The sequence below is a fragment of the Drosophila yakuba genome, chromosome 2R (assembly GCF_016746365.2).
Source record: "Drosophila yakuba strain Tai18E2 chromosome 2R, Prin_Dyak_Tai18E2_2.1, whole genome shotgun sequence".
Classification (NCBI taxonomy): Eukaryota; Metazoa; Arthropoda; class Insecta; order Diptera; family Drosophilidae; genus Drosophila; species Drosophila yakuba.
In genome coordinates this window covers 3,922,044-3,946,477 of record NC_052528.2, presented here as the reverse complement: position 1 = coordinate 3,946,477, position 24,434 = coordinate 3,922,044, and the positions used below count along the sequence as shown (strand labels likewise).

General features: G+C 34.8%; 1 protein-coding gene and 1 long non-coding RNA gene across 7 annotated transcripts; both read left to right on the top strand.

Annotated features, from left to right (window-relative positions):
* The first annotated feature begins 1,396 nt into the window (after positions 1-1,396).
* On the top strand, positions 1,397-16,219 carry LOC6529214 (sodium/potassium-transporting ATPase subunit beta-2). 6 transcript variants are annotated; one of them, XM_015196738.2, is made up of 9 exons: positions 1,397-1,521; positions 3,472-3,682; positions 7,161-7,301; positions 8,973-9,092; positions 10,346-10,351; positions 10,558-10,724; positions 10,793-10,903; positions 10,987-11,152; positions 12,884-16,219. In XM_015196738.2, exons 2-9 carry the CDS (start codon positions 3,556-3,558, stop codon positions 12,985-12,987), a joined length of 942 nt encoding a protein of 313 aa, XP_015052224.1. In that variant the 5' UTR covers positions 1,397-1,521; positions 3,472-3,555; the 3' UTR covers positions 12,988-16,219. The 6 variants fall into 6 exon arrangements, with proteins under 6 accessions (XP_015052224.1, XP_015052225.1, XP_002090221.1 ...); XM_015196739.3 differs by having other exon boundaries at positions 1,409-1,578; XM_039372089.1 differs by lacking the exon at positions 1,397-1,521 and adding an exon at positions 1,944-1,960.
* Positions 16,220-21,351: 5,132 nt separating this feature from the next.
* On the top strand, positions 21,352-23,787 carry LOC26534756. The gene is made up of 2 exons (XR_006245155.1): positions 21,352-23,305; positions 23,362-23,787. It is a non-coding gene; the product is annotated as an uncharacterized LOC26534756 (long non-coding RNA).
* The last annotated feature ends 647 nt before the right edge of the window (positions 23,788-24,434 follow it).

The following is a 24,434-nucleotide window of genomic DNA, read 5'->3' as shown; positions in this document are numbered from 1 at the left end:
ATCAATTCCAACGCCTACAAACTGCACAAAGTGTTTTAATTTTTTCATTCACATATTATCTTGCCAATTTTTATCGATAAGCCAAAAACAGACCCACTATAATGCCCATAAGCCGACCAAAACGGTCACGCTGTAAACATTTTTTTTAAATTTTTACCTCAAATCAAATAAAAAACAAGAGAGAACGCTGTAGTCGAGTTCCCCAACTATCTGATACCCGTTACTCAGCTAGTGGAAGTGCGACGGAGAGTCTTCACCACTTGCGCTGCGTCTATTACTTTGGAGTCTGTATGCTTAGTCTCAACATCCTAGCTTTTGTAGTTCCTGAGATCTCAGCGTTCATACGGACGGACAGACCGACAGACGGACATGGCCAGATCGACTCGACTATTGATCCTGATCAAGAATATATATACTTTATATGGTCGGAAACGTTTCCTTCTGCCTGGTACACACTTTTCAACGAATATATTATACCCTTTTACTCTACGAGTAACGGGTATAACAAGAGAGAACGCTATAGTCGTGTTTATAGCATTCTCTCTTGTTTTATTTTATTATTTGTTTTGCTAACTTCTATTCACATTTTAACCACGGTCACTCCAACGCACAAATACAAACTTTCCGCATTTTTGGAAAGTGTTTTAATACCACGCATTCTTTAACGCCTACGAATTCGAACCTTGTTGAGACCAAATCATTTCATTACTTTAGAGACTTTAAATAAATTAAGATTTTAAGAGAATCGTAAGCAATAAACATTTATGACTACGTGACGCTAGTGTGCAATCTCGAAACATACGTTTGAGTAGTTGCATATCTTCTCTGGCATGTTATCGTCAAAAGACCAATTCATAAATTTTTTCTTTGTTAATTTGGTCCATGTCAATTTTTTTGCTGTATAATTTATATTATGACACCAATCGTTTTTCTGTACATACATATGTACATAAGTATGTTTTATATCACCCGGCATCATCGATATCTGAAAATAAATTTTAATCTTTACAAGCTAGGAGATGGGTATTTGTTGAGGTAATGGGTCATTTAGCAAACGTATCCCAATTAAGATGTGGATTTGGCAAATTAACACCCTTTACGTAGGCACAGTTTGGCAGCCATTGGTCGGACAAGCCATGTTGGAAAATGTAGTTCAAAGCTTGTCGGTCCGCATATAAAGGTCACAAACAGAGCTACAAAGCTACATATCTGTTTCAGCGCTTACTAGCATAGCCCTCAGCTGAGCGAAAAGCTATGCGCACGAGGAGAGCTTGCGCCCACCGCCCCCACACGCATTTAGCGCCACCCACCCTCAAGAACGGCGAAGCTGGCCGGAGCCGAATACGAGCTCTAGCCGAACCATTGCCGATAGCCCTGGTGCAAGCTGCGGTGACGATGGCACTATCATTGGCGTTTTAACTGTGGACGGTTGCTACTCGCACTCGCTGGCGGATTAACGGCATAAATATATACACAGATATATGTATATCATATACATATATACCATTATATCTGGAGCTTGTATGTACAAGTCTGCGTAGAGGGAAAACGTTTAAGGACGAAAAAACCCCGTACTCTGTATGTGTGTCATTCAAACATGTCTTACATATTCTCACAATTCGCTGGTTACATAAAAACCCACAAACAAACAATTAACAAATACAATTATCGAAGTGTTCGCCAAACAGTGATCGAAGTAAACGAAGTTGCAAACCCGAATTGAATTAAGTGGCCATTAAATTTTGCCATAATCAAATATATATTCTCGTTGTTGCAAAGCAAATTTTCACTGATTACGTCGACGTCGGCAACGAGAAAGAGCAGCAAAGACATCCTTGTAAAACTTATATACATACTAAAATTCGATTTTTTCTTATTTGGCTGTACCGACAAGAATGGGCATGTAACAAATGGCCCTGTTGTAAAAGAGAATAAAAAAATTGGTACAACGATTTACAAGGTGTGCGTGTGTGAGATTTATATTTCATAAGTATTTGCAGTGAAAGTGAATAGAATGTAGAAGATAGCGATTGAATGTGGTATAGCTCGTGCCGATTGACATTTAATTAAGACGGGTCAAGGACGTATTTCTTCAAAAAGGAATTGTCCCATTGATTTTTTATATTTGTAACGTAGATCCGAGTACCGAACAAAATTGTAATAAACGTCCCAAGGGAAATATATATTAAACATGGGTGTATCCCCGACACTAGCAATCGGCCATTGTGTTTCGGAGATAGGGACCTGGCGTTGCCTACATTTCCGCGCTTTGCCCTCCTCCATTCAAAGCCATAGGCAGTCAAAGTGTAGAATCAGAAATAGAAGCAAAAGCTGAGGCTAAAGCAGGGCCGAGTCCAGTGCGGCGCGTTGCGCAATGAGCGCCGCAAAAAACAGCAACGCCGGCAGCGACGTCACTAGCTACAGAAAAAGAGTAAGTCAAGCCAAGCGAGCTTGAGTGTCGAAACTTTCCATAATGAAAAGAGAGCAGAAGCAGTGAGACATTTTTACATCATTTAGATGTGTGACCTGTCCAGTTCGTACAGCTGTCCCAGCCACAACCCATTGTCCGCGGCTGGTTACTGCAATGGCGTTGCTGCCTTTGGGCGTTATTTGAACAGCTTATTCACAAAACCCAACCATAGCAAAACGCACCGAATATGTCATTAAGATGGCGCCCAGCTGTTAACATTAATAGGATTGAATTGTGGCCAGCCTCTACTTAAAAAGGGAACACATACACTTGGAGCTTCTGATTCCAGTTGCGTTCTCTTCAGAGCGCTTCGGCTCCCTTAACTTCTCTGCGCATGCTTGTGGATTCTTAGTTTGACTTCGCACTGCTTTTTTCCACACTTAAGATTGCATAACAGTTGTCAGATAGTGTGGCTAAAATCAGCAGAGGTGAATTAAATTTATTTAATGCCAGTTGGCTCATATTCTTTTAAAAAATAATTTTGTAAAAATATAAAATCTTGGATAGACAGAAAGTTCACTCTACAGCACTGAATATAGAAAATATATTTAAAACAGGTATCCTTTAAGCAAAATCGTGTCCGGTTACGTTCTAAATTTGCTAAAGAATATTTCTAATTGGTTTTGGCATTTAACGTATAAATAAAAAATTGCAAATAAGCAGCAGTAGTAATAATAACTTAATTTATAAACCATGCCGAAAAAAGCATTCGTACAGAAGGAGCTACCTCTTACATAAAGGAAATCAATAAAAAAAAGTCAGATAAACTGGGCTTCCTTTTCAAAAAGAAAATAAAAAAAGCGTCTTTAACAAACAAAAAATTATAAAAATATTAAAACAAATTATATTTTTCAGTAATTATACACATTAAGTACAAACCTAAATTGTTAAAGACGTTTGAAAACATATAATATAATTATGTACCGGAAAAGTTTATAAAAGTTAATAAAAAAACGACTAAAAAAAATTATACTCAAATAATTAAAAAATATAAATATTAGGGCACAAGGAACCACACTAAACCAATAGTTTAAAAGGAAGTCGTTTGAAAGACAATACACCCATCAGCAAACCAAAGAATTACAATGGCCGATAAAAAAATTGGTGAATACTACGCACCGCCTGTAAAAATGGGCAAATGGGAGGGTTTCAAAAAATTCCTATGGAATAGTGAAACTAGCCAATGCCTTGGACGCACCGGATCCAGTTGGGGTAAGTATAGCCAATTTTGTACATATTATTAAATAAATATAATGTCTAATACCAACAAGTAACTAAGTTCAGTATGTCCAGACCTAAATATGTAAATTTAATTGCAACAGATTATTAAAAACTTTTAAAATAGTTTTTCAGTAGAATAGGTTTTGGGGGGAAAGTACACCCGGCATGTGATCCAAAATATATACTCTCAAGTATAAATAACGTTATTATACTATCGATTTGATATAGATTTTAATGGTATAATACCATATATGAGTGTCGGGTATATAAATACAACATATATATATTCATATACATATACATATATATGTATGTAAAGTAAAAAAGTAAAAACCATTATTAAGCATATGCTGCAAGCTATTTGGGTTCGGAAAATGAAGTAGTTTAATAGGATGTGTAAGAAACGTCGGTAGTGTGTGTTGCGAATGGGGGTAACCTACTTATTGGCAAACGGGAGTATGCCATCACAGTTAAATTTAAGGTAAAACCCTATGCTCTTTTCGTTATGCAAACAATGGCTGCGTTGTCCTAAATATTACAATGAATACTGAGATTGTGGAAATTGCTTCCTAGTACTGTTTTGTTTATTTATATTTAAATACATCTTTAGTTCACTGTGTGGAGAAGAATAATATGTGCATATATTTATATAAATGTTAAAACAATGAAAGCAAAATATTCTTTAATTAAATAAAAATACATTTGTCGATAAGATATCGAAATCTCGGTCAATTTATCAATTGCCACAATTATCATATAAGCAATTTAAAAAATATCATCTGCTACTCAAATATTGAAGTCAATTTGCGCCGCAGAAAACGGGCTACCAGTAAAGCAATTAAGTGAACATCGTTCCAATTTACAGTGATACTCGAAAGTTAGTTATCTACATATACGCTAAAAACCACACTGCGATTTTAACGAAAGCTTAATAATTCGGTTAAAGACTAAAACCTTTATATAAGTAACACTGCAATTAGCTTCCGAATCATAAAAGATTTACATAAATGAGCACTCCAAAATTCTAAACTGTTTAGCTTTCTTAGAAATCAAAACTAACAATGAAATACACAAAAAAGAAAAGCTACATAAATGTGAAGCTCAAAAACGTAAATTTCCATGATCGTTTATATGAGATCTAAAAGATAAGTCATCTGATTTATTATACCCGTTACTCGTAGAGTAAAAGGGTATACTCGATTCGTCGAAAACTATGTAACAGGAAGAAGAAAGCGTTTCCGACCATATATAGTATATGTATTCTTTCTCGAGATAAATAGGCAAGTTGATCTTACGATGTCCGTCTGTCTGTCCGTATGAACTTCGAGATCTCAGAAACTATAAAAGCTAGAAGAGATTTGGCATGAAGACTCCAAAGACAGAAACGCAGCGCAAGTTTGTTGACCCATGTTGCCACGCCCACTCTAACGCACACAAATTTGTAAATTTGTATCGATTTGCGGAACAACTCCCACAAACCTCCCAAAGCTGCCACGCCCAAAATTTTGAAAAATGTTTTAATATTTTTTATAAGCCTTGTAAATTTTTATCGATTTGCAGAAAATCTTTTTGCCATGCCCACAAGCCAGTGCTGAAATTTCTGAGTAACGGGTATTAGATAGTCGGTGAACTCGACTATAGCGTTCCCTCTTGCTTTAATTTAATTTTAAAACAAGTTGTATAATTTTAAATTTTAATTTAAATTGGGTTACGATTCCCAATATACCCGTTACTCGTAGAGTAAAAGGGTATACTAGATTTGTTGAAAAGTATGTAACAGGCAGAAGGAAGCTTTTCCGACCATATAAAGTATATATATTCTTGATCAGGATCAATAGCCGAGTCGATCTGACCATGTCCGTCTGTCCGTCCGTATGAACGTCGAGATCTCAGGAACTACAAAAGCTAGAAAGTTGAGATTAAGCATACAGCACGAGTTTGTCGATTCATGTTCCCACGCCCACTCTAACGCCCACAAACAGCTCAAAACTGCCACGCCCACACTTTTGAAAAATGTTATATTTTTTCATTTTTGTATTGGTCTTCTAAATTTTTATCGATTTGCCATAAAACTTTTTGCCACGCCCACTCTAACGCCCAAAAACCGCCTAAAGCTGCCACCCTAACAATATTGAAAAATGTTTTGATATTTATACCCGTTACTCGTAGAGTAAAAGGGTATACTAGATTCGTTGAAAAGTATGTAACAGGCAGAAGGAAGCGTTTCCGACCATATAAAGTATATATATTCTTGATCAGGATCAATAGCCGAGTCGATTTGGCCATGTCCGTCTGTCCGTCCGTCTGTCCGTCTGTCCGTCTGTCCGTCCGTCTGTCCGTCTGTCTGTCCGTATGAACGTCGAGATCTCAGGAACTACAAAAGCTAGAAAGTTGAGACTAAGCACACAGACTCCAGAGACATAGACGCAGCGCAAGTTTGTCGATTCATGTTGCCACGCCCACTCTAACGCCCACAAACCGCCCAAAACTGCCACGCCCACACTTTTGAAAAATGTTTTAATATTTTTTCATTTTTGTATTGGTCTTGAAAATTTCTATCGACTTGCAAAAAATCTTTTTGCCACGCCCACTCTTACGCCCACAAACCGCCCAAAGCTGCCACGCCCACACTTTTGAAAAATTTTTTGATATTTTTTCATTTTTGTATTAGTCTTGTAAATTTCTATCTTTTCGCCAAAAAACTTTTTGCCACGCCCACTCTAACGCCCACAAACCGCCAAAAACTGTCCTTCGCACTTACACTAGCTGAGTAACGGGTATCAGATAGTCGGGGAACTCGACTATAGCGTTCTCTCTTGTTTTTATTTTTATATTAGTCTTATAAATTTCTATCGATTTGCAAAAAAACTTTTTTTGCCACGCCCACAGGTAAACAATTCTATAAACGTATAGCACCAACGAAAAACTTGCACATCGAACAAAGGGAATGGGATTCTATGGTATTGGTGTGACATATAGTCAAAACATTTATAACTCATTGTTATGAGGCTGAGGCGCTGCTCGTGGCTTGCGATTCCGTTGAGGCCTCGAAGAGCCTGGCTGTTCACCGCGGATGTGCAGCAGAGTGTCATTTCCACGAGCAGGATACTTTTGAAATGCAGAAAGCTGGCGCAAGACGCCATAAGTATTCCCAGTGGATTCACCTATGTGCTTGCTCACGACAGCGTCATATTACATATTCACAGATTCGCAGCCTCCTCTTCATAAAAAATCTGTGTGTTATTTATGAACGATTTTTGAGGAGTTGTTTTGTCAAACAGTCTTCCGCTAACTATAACACATTTAGATTTAGTAGGATTAATTACCAAGAATTTTTCTATCGCTAAAATCTTTCGCTAACTTAAGTGTTCTCCCTTGTTGGTGTCTCGTTCGTTTTATTATGGTAACTAAGAATTATATCTATGAGAACTTAATAACTTGATTTTTTTCATGTTCCACATCTTTTCAGCGAAAATTCTTCTATTTTACATAATATTTTATGCGGCGTTAACTGGGTTTTTTGCTGCCATTTTTACTGTATTTTATCAAACTCTGGACAATGAAAAGCCAAAATGGATGCTTGACAATGGTTTGATAGGATCCAACCCAGGTAAGTAACGGGACAACATACTACATTTTATTAAACGTAAATCTTATATAGGTCAAGTTTTTAATGTATTAGTTGTTAACAATTGTGATGTCACTTGGTAATCTGTACAAACGTTCTTATTAATCATAAATTAAAAAATAATTAATTGTGTTGGAGAGTAGAGTTCAGAAAAAATGTACCAAATTTAAAATACAAATTTAATATTTTCTTAATTATAATCCATTATTATATCTGTTACTAGAGTAAAAGGCTATACTAGATTTGTTAATAAGTATATAACAGGCAGAAGGAAGCCGTTCCGACCATAGAAAGTATGTATATATATTCTTTATCAGGATCAATAGCCGGGTCGATCAGGACATGTCAGTCCGTCCGTCTATCCGTCCGTCCGTATGAACGTCCAGATCTCAGAACCTTAAAGGCTAGAAAGTTGAGATTCAGCATGCAGATTCTAGTGACAAGCGGAGCGCAAGTTTGTCGATTAATGTTGCCACGCCCACACTAACGGCCACAAGCCGTCCAAAACTGCCACGCCTACACTTGAAAATTGTTTTGATAATTTTTTACAATTTTGTTAGTCTTGTAAATTTTTCTGTACGCCAAAAACCGCAGTGCGCAAATTTCTCCTTCGCACTTCCACTAGCTGAGTAACGGGTATCAGATAGTCCGGGATATCGACTATAGCGTTCTGTCTCTAGCGTTTGAGTTTCCCAAATTAAATTTATTTTCATACCACAGGAATAACAAGAGCTTGAACGCATTATTTTTATCTATCTCTTATAAAAACATATCCTTACTTTACGTTTCATTAAAATTATTTAAAAAGAAATAATTTGGAAATGGTACTTTTTTACCCCAGAGAGATCAAAATCAAAACATAGAAGATGTCTTTAAATTGTAAAGTGCATTGGGCAACTTTGAAGTGTATTGAAACAGAGTACGGAATACCTGATGTTCCAGCGCCTGTTTCTTTTTATACCCGTTACTTGTACAGTAAAAGCGTATACTAGATTCGTTGAAAATTATGTAACAGGCAGAAGGAAGCGGTTCCGACTTTATAAATTATATATATTCTTCATCAGGATCAATAGCCGAGTCGATCTGGCTATGTCCGTCTGTTCGCCCGTATAAACGTCGAGATCTCAAGAATTATAGAGAACTAGAGAGTTAAGATTAAGTATGTAGACTCCTGAGACAAAGACGCAGCGCGAGTTTGTGGACCCATGTTAAGGCCCACAAACTGCCACGCCCACACTATTGGAAATTGTTTTGATTTTGTTTTTCATAGTTTTTTTAGTCTTGTAAATTTCTATCGATTTGCCAAACAACTTTTTGCCAAGCCCACAAACCGCCAAAAACTGTCATTGTTGAAGAGCCTCCTTCGCACTTCCACTAGCTTAGAAACGGGTATAAGATAGTCGGGGAATTCGACTATAGCGTTCTCTCTTGATTACTTTAAACAGCAGGACAACACTTACTCAAAATTTACGTTAGTTTATAAGTAATACAAATCGCTTTGGCTGAAACTCTAACAAAGACACATACAAAATCTAACCAGAGAGATGTCTGTTTCAAATATGTATATACAAGTTTCGTGCTTTAAAAAGAAAATAATTACAATAATTCATTTTTACTCAACTCCACGCGAAAATTTTGTTATCTCTACATTAGGACTAGGCTTTCGACCAATGCCTCCAGAAGCAAATGTTGAGAGCACACTAGTTTGGTACGAGTCATCAAAGAAGGATAACTATAAGTACTGGGTGGACGAGACTTCACGTTTTCTGAAATGTAAGTAATACTATGAATATACATAGTTGGTTTTTAATGCCCAAAATTCAAATTAGTTTTTTTTATAGGTAAAATGATAAAAATTTACTTTATTAGTGCATTTGGGTTTTGATTAGTTTTATTATACGTTCTCAATAATAACAAATAAAACACTTTTTTTAATCTAAAACAGTTTTTAGTAGCTGTACGCTTTCTGTCAGTCCATGTGTCGATCTGTCTGTCTATCCATATGATCGCAAACATCCTTGAATTTATAAAGGCAGGAGACAAATGTCCTTTATTTATTACACCTTTTTAGACGATAAATCGATTTCAGTCAGAAGTGTCCAACAACAAGAGGACTTTTCCTATATAACCATGTAAAATATTTATATTACAGATCAGTCCGTCCGTCTCTTTCTACGAAAACTAGTCTCTCAATTTTAAACCTATCTGCATCAACCTTTCCCAAAAGTCTTCCTTTTGTATCAGGTTATAAGTCCATACGCTCCGGAGATACTCCATTAAAATATTCAAAATAAAAATGGAAAAAATATGTATTTTTATCGCTTTTATTCGTTTTTGACTATAACGCGATATAGTTTTCTAAACACTAGTTTTTGGACAATACAAAATTTTGGTATTATTTTAAACTAAATGGGGCGACTATATCATATAATTCTATTAAATAATAAAATAAGTAAGGAAATAAGTTTCACTATTTGTGATCATAAAGTGTTTGGAAAACTAGTTTTTATACCCGTTACTCGTAAGGTAAAAGGGTATACTAGATATGTCCGAATCTATGTCCCTCCGTATGGACGTGGACATCTCGGAAGCTATAAAAGCTAGTAAATTGAGATTAGACATGCAGACTATAGTGACAAATACGCTGCGCAAGCTTGTGTCAAAGCGTTGCCACGCTCACTCTTACTCCCACATGGCAATGTTCCAACACTATCGAATAATAATTTTGTTCACTGCTATTATTTGAGAAACAACTGAAGATAAAAAAAACATATCAGTAATGTTCAAAGCGTTGCTTAATATCGTTCAGGATATTTTACTTAATCTGTTCAAACGCCTCAGGGACAAAATAAATAAAGCATTTCCTTTTCATATAAATTTAAATTTATGTCACATAAATTTCGTATTTAATAATGTATATTACATTTATTGCATGATTACTCGGCATGGGCTTCTGATTTTACCTTTTAAATTGAATACATATTATTTTTATTATTATTTTTTTTTGTGTAACCGACAATAATAAGATCACAGTAAGTTATACTTAACTCGAACAAATAGCAAATAGAAAACTTTATCGCTATTGTATAGTATAGCAAAAGGCGCATATTATATAAACAATATTTACTTACGTAAAGCAAATAAAAAATAGTTACCTATGAAAATATTTTAATTTACTTTGCATTTCCAATTTATTTTTACTGGACATTGCTCGTAAATGACGTTTAACTATTCGCAGCTTACCAGGATCTTGAGAAGAAGAACCAAGTGAACTGTAGCTTTGAGCATCCACCACAAGACGACAAAGTCTGCGGCATTGATGTCGCGAGCTTCTCGCCATGTACGGCTGAAAACAACTTCGGCTATCACGTTGCCCGGCCATGTATATTCCTTAAGTTGAATAAGGTGAAAGACATCATCTATTGGACAAATCAAAGCATTTCTTAACCATGGAAGCTTAATTTTCTTTATAGATTTACAATTGGATACCAGAAATTTACAATGATTCTAAGACCTTGCCAGATCATATGCCAGAGGAACTGAAGCAGCACATCAAGGAAAAGCAAAGTCTTAGACCCAATGAAGTAAGCTTGGAAAAAAAAATTTGAATAATAATGTAATTAAATTTAAAAAAAACTTATTTTATTGCTATTATTTCCGTTTCTAGACAAATGTAGTTTGGGTCTCGTGCGAGGGAGAAAATCCCGCTGATGTCGAAAACATAAAAGCACGTGACTACTATCCACGCATGGGTTTCCCGCGTTACTATTTTCCGTTTAAAAACATTCAGGGATATATACCGCCCATTGTAGCTGTTCAATTTACCGTTGAAAGTAAGTGAAAATTATATATGTATGACAATGATGCAATAATAAAGTGGCAATGCTGCTTTTTTTGTTAGAAGTTTTGTATAAATACTTAAGTGTAATAAACATAAGATATTTGATTAAATACCAAAATTAATTTAAAAGTCAGAAAGAGGTTTGTTTATGGTATTTAACGTAATTTTACATGTTTTTATTCAGTTTATATAACCACATATTATCGTCTTACCAGAACATTTATAGCACCCATAACTACAATTTTACGGTACAATACAATAGTCCTGATGTTAGGAAAACATAAGCGTTTGAATTAAACGTAGAGTTTCCTAAAAATTTTGTTTGTTTCTAAGCCATTTATTTGTATTGCGAGTGAGAAGTCTATCCACATATCATGGAGTGTTTTTCTTGTTCTTGCCTTCAAGTTGTTGCACAGTAAAAAAAAAAAAATAGTGCAGTCTACAAGCAACGGTTATAAAAACATTTAATTTTGATCAGAATTATTAGCCTATAGTCAATTGTCTATTGTCCCCGTTTGATTATTTAACAGTCAATATAGGACAAAAGGACAAAATATGAAAGGTAGATAATTAAGATCAAACATGAAAGGGTATACTAGATTTGATCTGTAAAAGGTAGAATCATACTAGATTTGATCTGGAACAGGTAGAAGGAAGTGCTTCTGAGCATACAAAAAATATATATTCTTGATTAGAATCAATAGCCGAGTCGATCTGGCCCTGTCCGTCCGTATGAACGTTGACATCCCAGGAACTATAAAAGCTAGAAAGTTAGGAATATAGATTATAGCTAGAAGGTTGAGATTATACAGATTATAGAAACATAAACTCATGTTGCCACGCCTACTTTAGCGCCCACAAACCGCCCAAAACTGACATAGTTTCATAGTTTTAGTCATACTCTTGAACATTTCTACAAATTTGACAAACCCACAACCGCCAAAAACTATCAGTGTTGAAGAGCCTCCTTCGCACTTCCACTAGCTGAGTAACGGGTATCAGATTGTCAGGGAATTCATTGTTTCTATTAATATGCCAACATTTCTTGTTCACTCTTCCACTAGCAAAGTAACGGTTATCTGATAGTCGGGGAACTCGACTATAGCGCTTGTTCTTTTTTCATTTTATTATTTGTCTGTCCAATTAATACCGTATGCTTACTAATTTTTGGCTTCATCTACTGCACGCTCACAAGCCGCCCAAACTTTTAAAATTTGTTTTGATGTTTTTTAATCTATCGATATGCCAAGAAGATTGTTGAACTTTCTCGTTCACTCTCCTCGCTGGGTATATGGTATGTTATAGTCGAGGAACTCGCTATAGCGTTCTCTCTTGTTTAGTTTATAATTTTGTATGCCCTTTTTTTTATTGATATGGTAAAAACATATTGGCTTTGCCTATTCTAACGCTCATAAGCCGCAAAAAGCTGTCAATTTATTTTCTATTTATTTACTATTTAATTCGATCGCTAGGCAACAAAGTCTATAAATTCGACTATACTTTTCTTGATATTTTGTTAACTCTTTTAAATTGTATTTTCAAAATAGGTTTTAATGGCATAGTTAAAAACATAAATTCCGTTCCGAAAAATTTTGCAAAACTTAATTATATTCTTAACGAAGTAAAGAGTATCTAGTAATAGAGGGACACGCCACTTAAGTAACATTTTAAATCATACATTTGCAATGTGTTAAAACTTAACTTTGTTAACTCTTAATTTTAGCCGGCGTTTTGATCAACATTGAGTGTAAGGCTTGGGCCCGCAACATTAATCACGATCGTTCAGACAGAAGAGGATCCGTTCACTTCGAGTTGATGGTTGATTAAGAGAGTCGTTATAAAGACGTCATTGGCGAGAAGCGATCGACCGTATTATCGAGAAATAAATGAGAAAATAAAATAAAATGAAATAATGGAGTATAAAAAAAACATGCAACAAAACCCACACAAAATAGATACGAAAAAAAGTAGCATCGCAGAAACATCAGGTTATTGCAAAAACCAAAAAAAATTAACGTGCGAAATACAGCAGCAACCAAAGAGAAAAATAAAAAAAATAAGCTACAAAACCAATGAAAACCTTTAAGATAAAATAAAACTAGCCCAATAAAGCAAAACAAAATGCTAAGAATATTCCACCCAACCCAACGCTTACTAAGCAACGCCCCTCGCATAATCACAAGAAAACCTTAATTTTGTATTATATCTTTATTTCTTTAGAATGGCGAATTAGGCGATAACATACACAAAACTTTCATAACAAAAACATTTTTCTCTTTAAATTCTTTATTGTTTTTCGGTTTATATTTTTTTACCCTCATAGCAAAAAAAATCAATCACCCCAGTCAAAAGTACTAAAAGGCTTAACTTATGTTGTACTTATATTTTGGACGATAACCAAAGTTATTAAAAAATTTGAACATTATTTATATATGTACAATTGGATAAAATATAAACAAATGCATATATGTGAAAATGAGAAAAATTAATCAACTTCAATTAGCAAACTAAAACACAGAAACCTTAATAAAAATTTAAATAAAGGAAAACTGAACAGCTAATAGAGACATATATCTATTGAATTCTCTTTAATTATTATTGAAAGCCGCAAATCCAAGATCACAGATGGGTAAATCGCATTAAAATATATAAATTAAAGAAATAAAACACAAGAAAACAGAATTAACTGAATAAATAGTAAAGAGATTACTGGTTGCAATAATAATGAACACATATAATTAAATATATTATGTATTCTACACTACAGAAATAATAAAAATAAATTCAATTTGCTCTACCCAAATAAAAAAAAATTCCGTTTCCATCCCATGTATGTTTTACAGCGTAATCCAGCGAAAGATAAATAGTGCACCCCTTCCCAAATTTAAGATTCTGAAATGTCTTTCATACTTCGGGGTACAGAAAGTGGAATTTGAATTGGCATATATGTATATGTTATAATATTCTGTTATTTACTCACTGGCAACCGTTCAGCAAATTGTGAAAATTATAAAGAAATATGAGTCTCAACAAAATGAAAATGTCTAATTTTTCCAAAACAAAAGAGCTCGCACCCCGCTAACCAAAACTTAATAATTATTCGTTTTTACATTCAGTTAACACGAGAAATTTCTTTGATTAGTATAAGGTGTTGAGCCATAAAAAATGATGTAGTCTTGCTAAAAAGTGGAAAATGTGCAGCCTAAATAAAAGTATTTAAGAAGCGTAATTTCATAAAATGAACCTAAAGAAAAATTTAAAAGAAATCAAGATTATAATCTTAATGGCATGTCCATTCTCAATGCAAATTGTATATGTGGACTTAAATATTTTTTGAAGTGTTATTTGACTTCATGAAGTTTATGTTTAACCAGTCTACGTTATTGAATAAACAATAATAAACACTTTTAAATACAACGTAAAATGGTTAGAACGTGTAAGACAAAATTGGTTTTTTAAAATCTTTGTAGTGCATGTTTTCCTAAGACTAAGCTTAACCAATTATAAAATTAAAGCAATTAGTTAAGTAGTAAAACGAAATTACATCAAACATTTTAATTTTTAACCAAAAATTCTGGTTGGGAGATCGTTTAAAATATATTTATCCTTTAGGTAACCGCGGGCAGAATTACATTTAAATCAAGCTTATTATTTTATTATTTTCCGCACAAATTTAATCTGGAAGACAATATTTATTTTGCCATTTTCCCGGAAAAGTGTTCTCCGAAAACCGTCGATGAATATTTGTAGGTTATCTAGGATATAAAAGCTATTGATTGTTTTCTAAAAAATAAAAAAAATATATATTCTAAACACATAAATTAAATAAGAAACAACTGCCAATTAAATATTTGTCCCAAATGCTAAAAAATAAAAATATCTTGATCAGTTGCTGATTGGAATCATCTGCCAGCGGTTGCCAATAACTTGCTATATGATTCGTTTTCGAATAAAATATTACTTTCAAGACTTTCTATATTTTACTAGCGGCAGCAACTAAAACATTATTTAATAAAAATTTATCTAACACGTATATATAAACTGCCATTTTTTATGAATTAATAAAAACGTAGAAAAAATAAAACCAAGGAAAATTGAAATTTTTGTAAGTAAACCGGCTACCAAAGGTTTTTCAATGATTGTTTTAGAAATTTTAGGTATGAACATATTCATAAATATGCCCATTAATCTTGTTCAAAATTCGCTACAAAAAAGTTTTCTAAGGTCTCCCACAGAAAAGTTAAACACACTGGAGCGTGTGTACAAATCAACGATTATTGATCAATTTTCCGTTCGTTCGCAATTGATATAAATTAACGGAAAGGTATGACAAAACTAGTGACATTACCAAAATTAAATTAAATAGAAAAACGTGTATTTAAATTAAATTAAGCTCTAAGAAAGTATAAAAATTACTAAATATATGCAGATATATATATGTTGAATGCATATATGCATGGTCTAGAAATTAAAAAAGGTTATTTAATGTAAGTATGCATTGATTTAAAATTTTTGTTTTACCAATTAATTAATTTTTCGTTGATGGTATAAACCAAATCAAAAAACCACAGTAAACGGAAGGGTATAAATAAATAGAAATAACTGGTTTATGACCCACAATAAATATATTTTCTTTAAAAGTTATTACACCAAAAAGAACATAAATCAATAATACAAATTTGATTTTCTGGTCAGGCTTAATTAAGAATTTCAATAACACAACCAATATTGCTTTTACAACTTCTTCATTAAAGCAGATGATAAATATATGTTGGTAACAAAACGATAAACAAACACAGCTTTTTGTATTATTTAAGAATAACTAAAATAGAAAAATAATAAAAAAAATATATAAGCTGTAATATTAAACGAAACTTACATCAAGAAGTAAATAAAAAATTAACATAAACAAAAACAATGTGCTACATAATTCTTGAAAAATCCCCATTAAAAACGAAGTCATTGTACACGTTAAAAAGAATAAATTGTTTGACACATTTTACTGAATTCAATAAAAATAATATGTTGATATGGAATTAAGCTATTCCAAATAAACAAAGAGAAAAAGATTTTTATTATAGCTTTACTATAAAAAAATAAACAAACATACTTTTTTTTAACAAATAACTTATGACAAAAAGCATATTGTAAAATATGCTGCATTATTCATACAGAACAATAGAAAACGCTATAGTCGAGTACGTGGGCTATCGAACCCTTGCCACTCAGCTTAAGTAGCTACGAGAGGGACGATTACAAATTCTATAAATAAATATATAATATATACATATTGGCAAAAACACCTTCACACACTTACAAAATGGTAAAGCTTGTTTTATACCCGTTACCCGTAGAGTAGTATGTAACAGGCATAAGGAAGCGTTTCCGACCATGTAAAGTATATATATTCTTGATCAGGATCAATATTCGAGTCGATCTGGCCCTGCCCGTCCGTCTGTCCGTATGAACGTCGAGAACTCAGTAACTATAAAAGCTAGAAGGTTGAGATAGCATACAGATTCAAGTGACATAGACGCAGCAAGTTTGTTGATCCATGTTGCCACGCCATTTTCTTCTACGAGTAACGGGTATAAAAAAATATTTTATATTTTTTTACATTTTTTTAGTTTTGTAAATTTCTCTCGACTTGCCAAAAATATTTTTACCACGCCCACTTTCACTAGCTGAGTAACGGGTATCAAATAGTCGGGGAACTCGACTATAGCGTTCTCTCTTGTTTTTGTTTTTAAGTTGATTTATTTATTGTTTTTATTTGCTTTTATTAAGTTTATTCAGTTGACCTTTGTCTTCGGTCTGTCTTCAAGAATCTTAGTTTGTATCTTATTTATTTATTTTATTCAATTTTGTTTAATTACACCCGTTACTAATAAAAGGGTATACTTGATTCGTTGAAAAGTATGTAACAGGCAGGCGTTCCCGACTATATAAAGTATACATATTCTTGATATTCAATAGCCAAGTCGATCTGGTCATGTCCGTCTAACAAATAACATTTCCATTCTGATAAAATAAAAGGCCTCGTGCATGGGCTACGCTCTATAACGAATCAGAAATTTACACACATTGATTCGAACTTCAGTTCTAATTTTAATGTGACAATCAACTTATTATAGGGTAAGTGTATTAACTCTACAACTTTATTTTCCATTAACTTAATCTTTAGTATTCTTCTTACTACTTCATTATTCATCTTAGTATTTTAAATTCTTAATTATTTTATTCATCTTTCAATTTAAAGCCATCTTCAATTATTTCTATTAACTTTTCATGTTTTTAATCAAACTATTCTTTTATTTTTTTCTTTTAACTTTTCTTAATTTAACTCAAAATTTCTTCATTCTCTTTTCTCATTGTATTCTAATTTTCTTTTCTCGTTTTATTTTCCATTTTCGATTCTCGTTTTCATTTCTCATTATACCCGTTACTCGTAGAGTTAAAGGGTATACTAGATTCGTTGAAAAGTATGTAACAGGCAGAAGGAAGCGTTTCCGACCATATAAAGTATATATATTATTGATCAGGATCAATAGCCGAGTCGATTTGGCCATGTCTGTCCGTCTGTCCGTATGACCGTCGAGAACTACAAAAGCTAGAAAGTTGAGATTAAGTATACAGACTCCAGGGACATAGACGCAGCGCAAGTTTGTCGATTCATGCTGCCACGCCCACTCTAACGCCCACAAACCGCCCAAAACTGCCACGCCCACACTTTTGAAAAATGTTTTGAAATTTTTTCATTTTTGTATTGGTCTTGTAAATTTCTATCGATTTGCCAAAAAACTTTTTGCCACGCCCACTCTAACGCCCACAAACCGCCCAAAGCTGCTACGCCCACACTTTTGAAAAATGTTTTGAAATTTTTTCATTTTTGTATTGGTCTTGTAAATTTCTATCGATTTGTCAAAAAACTTTTTGCCACGCCCACTCTAACGCCCACAAACCGCCCAAAGCTGCTACGCCCACACTTTTGAAAAATGTTTTGAAATTTTTTCATTTTTGTATTGGTCTTGTAAATTTCTATCGATTTGCCAAAAAACTTTCTGCCACGCCCACTATAACGCCTACAAACCGCCAAAAACTGTGTTTAAGACTCTCCTTCTCCCTTCCACTAGCTGAGTAACGGGTATCAGATAGTCGGGGAACTTAGTTCTTAACCTTTCATTTGCATAGCTACTCTTACCCTTCATACTCTTTAAAATAATAACTGTCGTTCTCTAATACATATATAATCTCAAATGGGCCTCTATATTTAGCATCTAATTTAGTTTGGTTTCTCTCAATATTATTAAACAACACAAAATCTCCAACACTAAGTTTGACTATTTTCGCTCTGCCATTATCTCTAAAGCTTGGGTTTTTATCTTATTCAGATCTATTTCTGTTTCTAAATCTTTAATGGGAAAAAGGCCTAAAAAAGTGGGTTGTCCCAACTATTCCCATTAATATCTTTATAGGACTTGCTTTGGTTATCTTGTTAGTAGTACAATTTATAGCTAATTGTACGTCACCCAATGCCTATTGCTGCTGTTAAAAAATTCTTCAAGGTACTCATAGCCCTCTCAACCTGACCATTACATTGGCTTGCTCCAGTCGCTATCAAATGTAGTTGTATCTTTTGTGAAGAGCAAAATTCAACGAACTTAGCCCCCGTGAAACTTCTTCCCTGATCAGCCACAATTCGAATAGGGACTCAGAACAAGGGTATTGATGATTTCAACTCCATTACACAAATCTCTGCACTTAACATGTACGTGTGATAGAGATGTACATACTTGGTGAATGCATCAATCTGCCCAATAACATATTCTCTACGGTCGTGTGATAGAGTGTGATAGAGATGTACATACTTGGTGAATGCATCAATCTGCCCAATAACATATTCTCTACGGTCGTTTTTACCACTAAGCTTGCCTGATATGTCTATGTGAATAGTATGCCATGGAATGTTTACTTTGGAAATTGGATGTAATTCCATTTGTACTTTCCCAAAAGATGATTTGGAAACTCAGCATGTTATGCAATTTTCAACAGATCCTCGCACGTATTTGGCCATGACCTCTAACCAATATTAGTCGAATACTTAGTTAAGCGTTTTCTCCCAACCCAGATGCATTATGGATTCATGCACTTGGTTAATAACCGACCATCTAAATCCACGATGCACTACTGGCTACCTTAGAAGTGGTTTCTACAATATCATGATCTTTCTGTTGCTCAACACGAACCCAATCATCAGATACTTCTGTTACTTCGATTTGCTTTTCAACAACCTTTTCATATTCAGGGGAGTTTTCCGGAGGAAAACTTTCAGCTGTGAAAGTCCAGGAACGAACTGCCGGAAGTACGATGCTAACCCAATAAACTGTTTCAATGTTGTTACAGACCTAGGCGGTGGCAAGACACTCAAAGATTCTATTTTGCGTGTATTTGGACTAATCTCACCCGCCCGTACTTCAAATCCTAAATATTGAACTAAAGTTTTAAGAAAGATGCACTTTTTAACATTAAATGAAAATCTCGACTTTGATCAACTATCCAATTCTATGGTTGGAGCTACGATCATTATGACATCCATGTACACAATGACATACGAATAAGCGATCTCGCCTAATGCCTCTATGAGATTGCTTTCTAACATTTTCAATGAGTTGTCTATAAATGTAGAGCAATTATTTACAGTTTTTATACCCGTTACTCGTAGAGTAAAAGGGTATACTAGATTCGTTGAAAAGTATGTAACAGGCAGAAGGAAGCGTTTCCGACCACATAAAGTATATATTATATATTCTTGATCAGGATCAGTAGCCGAGTCGATCTGGCCATGTCCGTCTGTCCGTCCGTCTGTCTGTCCGTCTGTCCGTATGAACGTCGAGATCTCAGGAACTACAAAAGCTAGAAAGTTGAGATTAAGTATACAGACTCCAGGGACATAGACGCAGCGCAAGTTCGTCGATTCATGTTGCCACGCTCACTCTAACGCCCACAAACCGCCCAAAACTGACGCGCGCACACTTTTGAAAAATGTTTTGATATTTTTTCATTTTTGTATTGGTCTTGTAAATTTCTATCGATTTGCCAAAAAACTTTTTGCCACGCCCACTCTTACGCCCACAAACCGCCCAAAGCTGCTACTCCCACACTTTTGAAAAATGTTTTGATATTTTTTCATTTTTGTATTAGTCTTGTAAATTTCTATCGATTTGCCAAAAAACTTTCTGCCACTCCCACTATAACCAAAAACTGTGTTTAAGACTCTCCTTCTCCCTTCCACTAGCTGAGTAACTGGTATCAGATAGTCGGGGAACTCGACTATAGCGTTCTCTCTTGTTGTTTCACACTTTATTATTTCTACTCCTTTACAGGACACTACAGCAGCATATCCCTGAGCTAACACTTCTCGACCAAGTACAATATTTTTTGTCATACATTTATCTGGTACTACATAAAATATTACGTTCAAACTGTTACCGTTAACAAGCATATCATTGTCAATTTGCATTGTGCTATACAGGCCCGTGCGCAGGAATCATCCAAGGGGGTTTTTAACTTACATATATTATGTGAATATAATATAAACAAGAAAGAACGCTATAGTCGAGTTCCCCGACTACCTGATACCCGTTACTCAGCTAGTGTAAGTGCGAAGGACAGTTTTTGGCGGTTTGTGGGCGTTAAAGTGGGCGTGGCAAAAAGTTTTTTGGCAAATAGATAGAAATTTACAAGACTAATACAAAAATGAAAAATTATCAAAACATTTTTCAAAAGTGTGGGCGTGGCAGCTTTGGGCGGTTTGTGGGCGTTAGAGTGGGCGTGGCAAAAAGTTTTTTTGCAAATCGATATAAATTTACAAGACCAATACAAAAATGAAAAAATATTAAAACATTTTTCAAAAATGTGGGCGTGGCAGTTTTGGGCGGTTTGTGGGCGTTAGAGTGAGCGTGGCAACATGAGTCGACGAACTTGCGCTGCGTCTATGTCCTTGGAGTCTGTATACTTAATCTCAACTTTCTAGCTTTTGTAGTTCCTGAGATCTCGACGTTCATACGGACAGACGGACAGACAGACGGACGGACAGACGGACATGGCCAGATCGACTCGGCTACTGATCCTGATCAAGAATATATATACTTTATATGGTCGGAAACGCTTCCTTCTGCCTGTTACATACTTTTCAACGAATATAGTATACCCTTTTACTCTACGAGTAACGGGTATAAAAATATATTATACAAAATATGATAACTTTTTGTTCGAATAAACATTTTTAATCGTGTTATAACGTAACGTACATTTTTTCAGTTACAATTTGTCAATAAGTTGACTCTGCGGGGTACAGAAAAAAACTTTTCCAAAACTTTTTGCGTGTCGACCTTAACATCGCGATGAATGTTGAGCGAGGCTAGACCATTTAGCCGGTCTTCAGACATTGTCGACCTGAGGTACGTTTTAAGACGACATAATGTTGAAAAAGAACGTTCATTAGTAGCTGTTGTTATTGGCAAAACTGCCAAAATGCGAAGCATTTGATGGACATTGGGAAACGCGTCTTTATTACACATATCGAGTGCTTCCATTGAATTTCTGACGATGTGGCCGGCAATGTATTTACGCCAAAGTTGAACTTCGTCGATCCAAATGTCAGGGGAATCATCGTCGTGCAAAATTGCAGAATATGGTTGAAATAACTGGGTGCAAGAATCTTTATCGAAATTTTTCAGTTTGTTGGGGAAGAGACAAGCAAAATTTGATAGAATAAAACGATGATTCAAAAATCGATCTTCCAGATGAGTCAAAAATAAATCAATGTATGGGATGTAGACTGTAATGCGGAAGTAATCGTCAACTGACTCGGTTTGGGCATTTGAAAGTTGAGTCTGTTTTGACGCGAGCCTCGGCTTCCGCAATTCTATTTCGTATTTGTTCCCAATTTCACTCACAGTACTGAAAATTTCTTTGAAGTTCTCTTCAGCGTTTTCTCTTCTGTCAATCAAAACCTGCTTTGCAGCATCAGCCAATTCAATAGCTTCGCCAAGATCTTGGTTTTCAGTTTGTAGTACTCGACTCAGAGACAGAGTCACAGGTTGTACCGAACCCAAAACATGCATGGAAATCTGGAATTAAAATTTTGAGAATATAATATACAAACATTTGACAAAATCGTCAATATTTGACTGTGCTTTTGACTTTACCTGAAAATTTGCTGTCTTTATAGCTGAAAGGAGTTGGAAAGCTCCAGATGAAGTCGTTGGGTCCTTCCAGGTGGTCGAAATCACTTCAAGGGCAAGAATCACTGCTGGTTGTAGATGCAAGTACTTTGCAAGAGACTCGTGTTGTTCTGACCATCTGGTTTTGCAGAACTTTTTTAATTTTCTCAAGCGACTTTCTTTCAGTTTTTCGTTTTAGTTGATCGCATCTTGGAGAGCGTTTTGGCGTTTAGGGTACACAAAGAAGGTATGAACATTTTCTAGAGTTCCGAGACTGTTTCTGATGGCTGTGGTATTGCATGCAGAGCTGACTGTCAAATTGAAGGTATGAGCAGCACAATGAGAGTAAAGCGCGAGTGGATGAGTCTTTCTGATAACAGCTTGTGCTCCATGAAATTCCCTGCTAATCGCTCTCGCCCCATCATAACCTTGTCCGAAGAAGTACTTGCAATTAAGCCCGGAAGATTCAAAAAAACCGAGATAAGAAGTTCCTATTCCTTTTCCAGTAAAATCTGTGATAGGAATAAAGCACAGAAAATCTTCTCGAACGATAAACTTGCCGTCGCATTTATCCAAATATCGAATGCATATTGAACTGTGTTCAACTCCTCCAATGTCCGGCGTGTCATCTCCAAGAAAAGAAAAACCCATCGAATTGTTTACCCGATCAACAATGCAACACATGATCAGATCGTGACAAATATTGAATAATTCATTCTGAATTCGATTGCTTATGTACATAGCGTTTTTTGGTGAATCCCTCAGATGCTTCTGTAAGTGCTCATCAGTTTTTGCGCGGAATCTCAAGAGAGCCCGGAAATTTCCATCATTTATTATCGGTTCTTCTTCACCAAGTCTTCTCGTATCCTTGGAACGTCGAAGAGCAGTCCCTTGCAGAATGCGCCGTCTTCTTTTTCCGAGTACGCCAGCCATGAGTATTTATGAAGCCAATGACGTTGAAACTTTAAATTTCTAGGGCCCGATGCGAAAAAAATTTTAGCTTTCAGGGGGAGTCCAAATCTTTTTTTGCAATTCAGGGATCAAGTTTATTCCATGAGCTGAAAATTTTTGTACGAATAATTCAATATCGTATGAACTCAGATTCTGATTTAGAGAACCAACTGTCGAATATGAGCTTTTCGAATTATCGGGATCTATATCCATATCTGTAGAACTCTGAAAAAAAGGTTATGTTACACTCCACAATATTAATTGTGAAAGTTATTCGATGCAAATTAAAATTTTTACTGCGTTTCCAGTCAAGCTTTCTGTCCTTTCTGAAACATTTTTTTCTGCGATGTTAGGCTGCGCTTGGCAACCGATAAAAAAAACTATAAATATATTCACTCATTCATTGTACAATAAACCTGCACATCCTCGCTGTGTTTTATATTCTATTAAATTTGATATGATAGTATTTTATACTCACATTTTCGTTTTCAATACGTGGTTTTTTGCACAGAAAGCGACGAATATCCATCATTAAATTTGATAGGATTGATTCATCATTAAATATCAACTCTCAAATCAATATTAAATCTCATCGAATATCATTAAATGTCAACAAACATGAACAGGTGACAAATCACCTGTTGTGTAAATACTTTTGACCACCTGTGTATATGTACAATTGGAGGAAATATAAACAAATAATCAACAACTGCAATTAGCAAACTAAAACAGAGAAACCTTAATGAAAAGTATAATTAGAGGAAAACTGAACAGCTAATCAAGACATATATCTATTAAATTCTCTTCAATTTATATTGAAAGTCGGAAATCCTAGATTACAGATAGGTGGTAAATCGCATTAAAATATATAAATTAAAAATATAAATACCAAGAAAACAGAATTTACTGAATAAATAGTAAAGGGACTCTCAATGATTCTTTCGGTTTGATTCATGTATGTATATGAATCGGACCATTTGCCTTCGACCAGGAACAACCAACACACTTTAAGCAAAGACATTAAACATTATTATAATGTCTTTGCTTTAAGTGTTTACCAATCACCTCATACTTGATTTGCTTTTGCACGTTCACTAT

Bases quoted from the DNA above. Each gene is read 5' to 3' on its own strand.
- LOC6529214 (XM_015196738.2), top strand. From the start codon at position 3,556: ATGGCCGATAAAAAAATTGGTGAATACTACGCACCGCCTGTAAAAATG. The intron at 3,683-7,160 runs GTAAGTATAGCC...ACATCTTTTCAG, and splicing joins ACGCACCGGATCCAGTTGGG to CGAAAATTCTTCTATTTTAC. The intron at 7,302-8,972 runs GTAAGTAACGGG...TCTCTACATTAG, and splicing joins TTTGATAGGATCCAACCCAG to GACTAGGCTTTCGACCAATG.